This window comes from Zea mays, chromosome 5 (genome assembly GCF_902167145.1).
Source record: "Zea mays cultivar B73 chromosome 5, Zm-B73-REFERENCE-NAM-5.0, whole genome shotgun sequence".
In the NCBI taxonomy this organism is placed as follows: Eukaryota; Viridiplantae; Streptophyta; class Magnoliopsida; order Poales; family Poaceae; genus Zea; species Zea mays.
The window spans coordinates 156005313-156013154 of NC_050100.1; the positions used below are offsets into that span (position 1 = coordinate 156005313).

General features: G+C 43.9%; 1 protein-coding gene across 4 annotated transcripts; it reads right to left on the reverse strand.

The window, feature by feature from the left end:
• Window positions 1-2142: 2142 nt before the first annotated feature.
• LOC103628577 (protein NDL1) lies at window positions 2143-7051 on the reverse strand. Of its 4 annotated transcripts, none has more exons than XM_020538510.3 (12): window positions 6767-7036; window positions 4466-4562; window positions 4229-4328; window positions 4036-4133; window positions 3829-3917; window positions 3676-3736; window positions 3508-3594; window positions 3340-3417; window positions 3199-3255; window positions 3069-3124; window positions 2831-2966; window positions 2143-2731 (listed from the first exon to the last, which is right to left on the reverse strand). In XM_020538510.3, the coding sequence occupies exons 2-12, from the start codon at window positions 4505-4507 to the stop codon at window positions 2510-2512; spliced, it is 1026 nt and encodes a 341-aa protein (XP_020394099.1). In that variant the 5' UTR covers window positions 4508-4562; window positions 6767-7036; the 3' UTR covers window positions 2143-2509. The 4 variants fall into 4 exon arrangements, with proteins under 4 accessions (XP_020394099.1, XP_020394101.1, XP_020394098.1 ...); XM_020538512.3 differs by having other exon boundaries at window positions 4474-4562; window positions 6767-6986; XM_020538509.3 differs by lacking the exon at window positions 4466-4562 and having other exon boundaries at window positions 6767-7051.
• Between the last annotated feature and the right edge of the window lie 791 nt (window positions 7052-7842).

Consider the following 7842-nt stretch of genomic DNA (forward strand, 5'->3'; position numbering starts at 1 on the left):
TCTGCTATATAAGGGAGCCATTCTGACAGCGTCAGCCTCTGACAGGTGCACCGAACCTTTGCCACGTCAGTAGAGCCATTGGACGAGCAAATGACCGTTGAACGTGTCAACCACCAGACAGGTCCGTCGTGCCAGCCTGTAACAAGCCTAAAAATAACCTCTCTGTGTAAATGGTCGACGACCCACCAGACCGGTTCGATGCTCCATCTACCGAAGACCATCTGCAGAGCCCCTGCACACTCGATTCGGTGCAGCACCAGACTGGTCCGATGCGCTTCTATGCAGACCAACTTTGGCATATCTTGTTCAAACGAGTTTGGCTATACTTGAGGTTGTTCCTATAACTTAGAAAAACATATCTAGTGACTTTCCAACAAGTGAAACATGGTTATTTAAATTGCTTCAACTGATATTCATTCTCTTAGCTCAAATTGGCTCCAAATGAGTGATCTGTTGAAACTGAGCTATCCAATCCAACCTATCAGGATGAGTCAAATATGTTCGTAGGGTATTTAAAACTTATCCAAAGTGTAGAACTAGTGCAAATTCATCGTCTATTCCAAGTTTTACCCCTTTTAGTTTGATTTTGAGCTGTTTCTGACTTGGAAACTGAATTGTTTGTCTTATGAACCTGTGAATCAAAGATTATGAATGGACATACTAGTTAGTCCGAATGGTTATGATAGTCATCAAACGCCAAAATCAATATAGAAAATGGTTTAAGTCTATTTCCATTTCACCCATATCACTTGACAATGTACGACAGCGGAAACGGGTGCTTTATAAAAATAGAGAATAAGTATAAGAATATTTTTTTTGGCAAAAGGGACAACGATCAGACCATCAGAGAAACCGGTGTATACGAGATAATCATTCGCTCTTTTTATACGAATTCCGGTCCAAAGGAATTAACATATGAAAAATTCACAATTCATACACAGTAGCGAAAACGTGTGGCATCCAGCAAAGCCACTGAAGACTGAACGAGTAGCCCATCTTAGAACCATTGATGGGCCTTTCGTCAGCATATGGGCTGAAAGCCTGAAACCAGTTGCATCTTCTGCTGCCCTGAGAAGTACAGCTCGCGCGAAGGTTTACGACGTGAAACCTACATAGATATTTGTCAGATAACTCTTTTTCGCGACTGTATTTTGGGGTACGTTTTTTTGCATTAAAAGAGAGTAAGTTTCAATCTTAGAATTACCACAGTAGTACCAAAATAATCAAGAGTTCTTTTTTTTTACAAGAAAGAGGAGGTTAAAAAAACCCAATGAGTCTTCAGTGCAGTGCGATGCTGCTGTTTTGTCTATTCAGTGTAGTGCAAGTGAACAATGACTCATTTAGCTTCTGCAATGCACTATGGCATCTAACTGTGTTGCCATTCATTGCCATACAACTACTAGACTTGGCAGCACGGTGCACGAGCAACAGGCTAACAAACCAAACCACCTTTCTGGTTGTGAAGAAACAACCAAAACGCACGAGGCCGCGCCTGCACCTAGGGTTGGGTTGGGTGGGGGACGGGATGGTGGGCTTCACAGAAAGAGATTGAGCAGAGCTGAAGCTGATACGCGACAGGAGCCGGCAACAGAAACGATTCGTCATCCTTCCCGTGGTTATGGTTACAACAGCACTTGCGCCTTCAGTCTGTTCTAAAACTATAAAAAGTTTTGGCACAGTTTTTACTGCACATTTAGATATACACTATATCTAGATATATAAAACAAAGATAATATATCTAGAAAAGTCAAAACATCTAATAATTCAAAATAAGCCTGTAGTTATAGAAGATACATCGCGTCAGCCATCACCTTATCTTTTGAACTTGTGAATTTGTGATGGGCTGGCTCTGGTCCAGAACATGGGCAGCCAGAACAATGTAGTGTAGTGCCATCTGGACTCCCAGATACACCACGTTGAGAGAATATGTTGCTGCCACTCATCATCCAAACCTTGTACCAGCTGCATATATATGCTTACAGTTACGGGAAGGAGACATCAACAAGACAGAATTGCAACCCCATTATCTTAAGATATATATATATATATATATATATGCTTCTTTGCGGGCCATATCTAACCTTGACACCATTCTTTTACGGAAAATCAATGGATTAGTATATAGGAGTTGACAAGTCGAGCTCACAAGAGAACATTCCTCTTCCCTTCAAGGCAGGCAAAGCACAAGAGAACAGCTAGATATTGGCAATGGCAACACCTCACCCGTCTGCTATTATTTCTTTCGCTTTCCTTTTGATAAACAACACACATCACCAATTTACAGGTTCCATTCATCAGGCTACAAAATCAAAGAATACAAGAACCCACCCACCACCCACCCCCCAGCCGAGCTCACCAACCTAACATTTCATTCCTATATATACATGGCAAGTATAACATGTAATCTTGGCTTTTATACCTCCAAAAATTAGAACAGACCTGCCAGTTAGCCTAACCTCTCACCATGTCAGCCCCTAATAACCATCCCATCCCCTTATTCACTCCTCCTCTACACTTCAAGCCTGACGCGCGTTTTGATTGGCTTCAGCTTCACCCCCATGCTCTCAGGTGACAGGAGATCCGGCGAAATACAGAAGGGGCTCAGGGGGCTGCGTGGGCTACAGTCCAGCTGGCTAGGCCTGTACATGCCGTATCCCATGAAGAAGTACTCCATTGGTATGAGCATTGCGTGTGGTTGCTCCTCAGTCACGAGGGATCCACATGCCTGGACCTGCAACACATGCCCATTTTGCCAGACTTGGTGTTTACAAACAAGTAACAAAGAATGTGGAGGTACAGGTAAACAAGCACTAGATGACTGTTTAGTTACCTCAACTAGAGCACAATATCTCCTGTCGAGCTTCGATGTCATGTGAACAGCTTCGGCGTGAAACTGGGAATTCTCACCGACAAAAATCAGGGTTCTACACTGAAGCAGCTTTAGCTGTTCAGTCAAGTCATATCTCCTGAAAATTAATTCAAAACAAATTAAGTACGCGGTAACTTCACCTCCGAGTTTTTCCACCGCACAATCATCATTAGTATACAGGTGTGAGATGTTTACGTACTGATTCATTGTTTGTACAAAGCGCCACACATTCATGCTCTGCCGCTGATCTAGCAACTATACAAGATGTAACAGAAGATGTTAACATTTAATCGGAGCAATTAACAAAGCGAAAGCTATGTGGTACTTACGCTTCTACAAGCCTGCACTATGTCTGACTCGGGCAATTCAGAGAATCCTTGCACTTCCTAAGGAGTACAAGATACCATAAGAAATTATTCAAGATCAACCAAAGAAATGCATGTTGGATAAAATCAAAATAACTTGAGTACCTTGCTGAAGTACCGCTGAAGTAGGCACTCCTTCACCAACCCACACATGCCATAGTAATACAGCAGATTGGATATCACCTAAGAATATTACAGTGTTAATAGAGTCATGTGCTTTTGATAAATATTACCGTGTAAAATCAGAGTGACAGTCATTTGCAGCAAAGCTACCTTACTGTATAACCACTCAGTCCAAGTGGGGCCTTTACACAGAGGTGAAACAAGGATGAGACCTAGTACCCGCTCCCTATACTTTGACTGAAAAAGAAGATAATTCAACAACAACAAAAAATTGATGGACAAACAATAAATATAACACAATAATTCTGAAGCACGTACCGCAAACAGAGTTAGAATGTAGGCACCTGCAGTGACACCAAAGCACATAACAGAGCCTAATCTGGAAGGAGCAAATTAAACCAGACAACATAAGATTACTCCAATCATTTGATATTTTTTCAGATTTATGAGATGATTTCGTGGAGGATTTACCCAAAGAAATCGAGGACATCCACAACCTGATCTGCCAAATCGTCAACAGACGGTATAGGAGCATTCGGTGAAATTGGAGCAGCTCCTAACTGCATGGTTCCCATATAAATGGAAAAAACACTAGTGAGGCCATAGAACTACAAAAGTTTAATAACATTAGGGACAAACACGTGTTTTACTTATAATAGTAAATTACAAACAACTAACCTCATGCCCTGGGGGGCTGATATGGTAAATACAAAAATTATGAAGCAGCAGTGAAGCGGCTTCAGGACAGAACAATAGTCCTTGGAAGCAGGACATATCTGACAAGTTATAACAAGGAAACAAGTGTTTACAAATTGCTGGAAAAAATCTGCAGGGAGAACTGGTATACTTACAACAAGTGGGTAGAACTTACGGTTTAAAGCAATATCGGGATAAGTAACAAGGGCAGGCTTGTCATGGTCACCATACACTGCAACAGATACAGGTCCATGATTCGTTTGTATATGGTGTTCCTGAATAGACAAGTAAAACATGTCAAAAGAAAAAAAGGAGAAAAAGCTAGTGAGAGTTCCTAAATAGAATTTCATCCAGCAGGAAGGTTTAAATTTCCCACAATGTAATTTACGCAAGAGGAAAAAAAAGAAACAACTTGTTTACAGTTGTAGGCACCCCTGATGCTGGCAGAAGACATCGCCCCTGTTTGTTTCGGCTTTCTGCAGCTTCTGGCCACCAGAAGCTACTGCGGGCTGCCAAACGCTCAGCTTTTCAGCCAGCTTTTATAAAATTCGTTTGAGTAAAAACCATTTAAAATCAACATAAACACAAAATCGGTTGAGTCGTTTCAATAATAGAAATCCATCGCTTTCTAGATTCTAAGCCCTATGGACAACTTTATCTTTCTCCGCACGTAATCCTAATAATACCTAGATTCTCTACACAGCCAGATTCTCCTCACAGCCAGATTTTCAGAAAAGCTGGTCAGAAAAAAGCTGAACCAAACATGCCCATCATCTATTGTTTGAGGCTAGTAAATGCACCATATGGCAGTCTATTGATGATGTGGATGTAGATTATACCATGACCAGCAGTGCATCAATCAAACCAAAGCTATTTAAATCCATATAACGCTTAACAGTTAGGCTGTCACGCACTTTCTGTGTCCATAGTTCATACTTCGTAATACAACTAAGCTGTCGGTGGAAGCTGTGGTACACAGCCCAGAAACACCATGCAAAGAGAAATTGTCCTTTAAACCATGTCAAGAAAGAAATTAGGTGACTGTTTCCAATAGTTGTTTCAGGGGAGCAAACTTATTAGCAGTCCTCCACTGACGCTTGAAGGCAAGCATGTCTCCCAAATGACGCAAAGGTGATGACTTCATGATGGAAGGATCTCTGTTTTCCGTATACAATACTAAAAGGCTGACAAGATGCTACCAAAAGAGAAGGAGAATATAATAGTTTCATCATGATGAAGTGGTGCAAAAGTTATGGTTCCACAGCCGTGGCCTTGCAGGACAGCAAAGAGAAGTGATTACAAAACATGATTCGAACTACAGATGATTCCTCATTCCTCCACCATAACAAGCAACATAATAACAGCATATATTTGGCAAGAAAAGAATCCGCCAACACCAACAGAAATTATAGTTGCTTTGTGTCACAGGAAGAGCCTATTGCCACATAAATACTGTACAGTACAGAGGAATGATTTGACTCTGCCAGGTCACAAGCATAGCATTGAAAGTTAAAGAAATTCACATCGAAAGGAACTTGTGAGCTACACTAATATTTTTCACCCCTTTACTTAGGCACTAGTCCACGGTCAAAGCAAAACATCTGTCCAAATTGCATGCAGTCTTCCTCCCGGAAAGACGAACAATTTCATTAAAATTAACCAACACCAAAACAGAAATCACACCCTCCTTGAGTAAGGAATTCGTTCAGAAAGAAAGGAACAATTCCACGGAGAACCACCAAACGAGCCCAACCAAGCAAATAAAGAACTAGACAGTTTAGGAACCCCTGCTAAAACAAGCGATACAAGAAAGAAAAAAAACTGGTGGTTAGGACACCGAGGCAGCACCCAAGAGCGTCGGGGCCAGAATCTTTAGCGCTAAAGTCGTTTGATGAAGGGGGCGTAGACGCACACAGTACGAGCGATCGAGGAACTCAACTAACTAGGCTGCCAGGTTGTGCATGGACAGAAAGGGCCAGGCAAGAACCGTGAGGTCCGAAGGGCGGAGGGAGGAGGGATATCGACATGGAAGGAGGGCGTTACGTAGGCAGACGAAGGCCGCCGGAGACGCGGCGGCGAGGAGCCCGCCATCTCGTGTCGTGCTGCTTCAGCGGCCGACGAAAATGCAGCTTCACGAATGGCGGGGGCGCAAGAGCAAGAGCAAGTGCAAGTGGTGGAAAACATGGAAAACCATACGCGGCCGGCCTGGGCGGGCTGCTGTTTGTTTTATCCGGGCCTCGTAATCCATCCATGAGCCAAAGAACACAACAAACCGAAACTACTTAACTTGCGGAGCTGACCAAGAAATGCAGCCCAGGAAATCCGGTTACGAGTCGAGCAGGGGCCACCGGATTCAAGCCGGGCCTCGTAATCCGAGTGGATAACGGTCGGGAACCGAATCGGTAATTCGGTATCCACATGAGCAAGAAGAACGCAACAGACCGGAACAACCTGCGGAACCTGAGCAAGAAACGCAAAAGCAATGCAACCCGGGAAATCCGATTACGACCAGAGGTCACCGAATTCAAGGGCCCACCACACCAATCCCTCCTTCTCCGCCCAAACCACCACCGGATACCATACCGCCCCCGAGAGGCCGAGACCCAGCGCTAAAAAGACAGAACAGTTAAGGCAGAGAGAGATGGCACAAGAGCGCCGGAATAGCCGAGAAACAAAGGATCGGAGAGGAGGGCCGTTGTAGTTGTGTACGGACCTTGCCGCCGAAGGAGATGCGCTCGACGTCGACCGACACAACGGAGCCGCCAGAGTCCCCCATCCCGGGCGCCGACGCCGCAGAGGAGAGATGGCTGGCCCGGCCTGCTCTGCTCGGGCCCGGCCGCTCCTCTTCTCCTCGCTATAAATTGCCTCGTGCGCCCCCCTCTCCCCGGCTTCGTCGCCTGTGTTGCCGTCGCTTATAAATGACGGAAGGGGGAGGAGGAGGAGCAGGCGGGCGCACCGTTCTCTCTCTCTCCTCGGCGCCCCACCCCTCTCTCTCCCCTCCCTTTTGTTGCCCTTCCTTTCGCTTGTCCTATATTCGCTCCGCCATTCCTGCACTTCTCTATTATTGCAGCGCAGCCCCCCGTTGTTGATTTGATTAGTTGACATGTTAACCGAAGGGTAAAACAGTCCACCGCACGACTAAGATAGTCCATAGGATTGGGATGATGCCACAGGACTGCTTCCATTACCGCAGGTGAGAAAACTAGCAACTTATTATTAATATATATAAAGAATGATGAATGCTTAATCCATAACAAAAAAATGGACGAATGATAGTTACAATACCATGTGGCTTTAGGGAAGTCTTTATGGTTTTCATAGCTGCCAGCTTAGAGGATGAGGAGGAGGGGTGAATTAAAACGGTATATAATGAAGGACATGGTAATACTTTTTCAATAAAAAAGTGTATTAAAACGACATTTGCGCATACATAGTACCTAAGGCTATGGCAGAAGATCATATATATGGTTATGCAAATTATGTAAAGCACTGCTATTTTTTTTATTATAGGTTGTACGGCTTGCCGAGTGAAGTATGAAAATAGAAAAATGTGGATGGATAAGTTGCCGAAGAGAACCTAAGTAAAATAAATGTGCTTTTCCTCTACGTACACACAAACAAACCTATGTATACAGCTATTAGACACACTGGACCACCTTGGAACCACCGTTTGTGAATCAAAGGGAGTTCTGTTATTGACTTGGCGCAATCCCGAGGTCCAAGATTACCAGGGAATCTAGATTGGGGAAAACAAGCTACGAGGCCTAGGCGTCGTGTTGCAATTCAAAA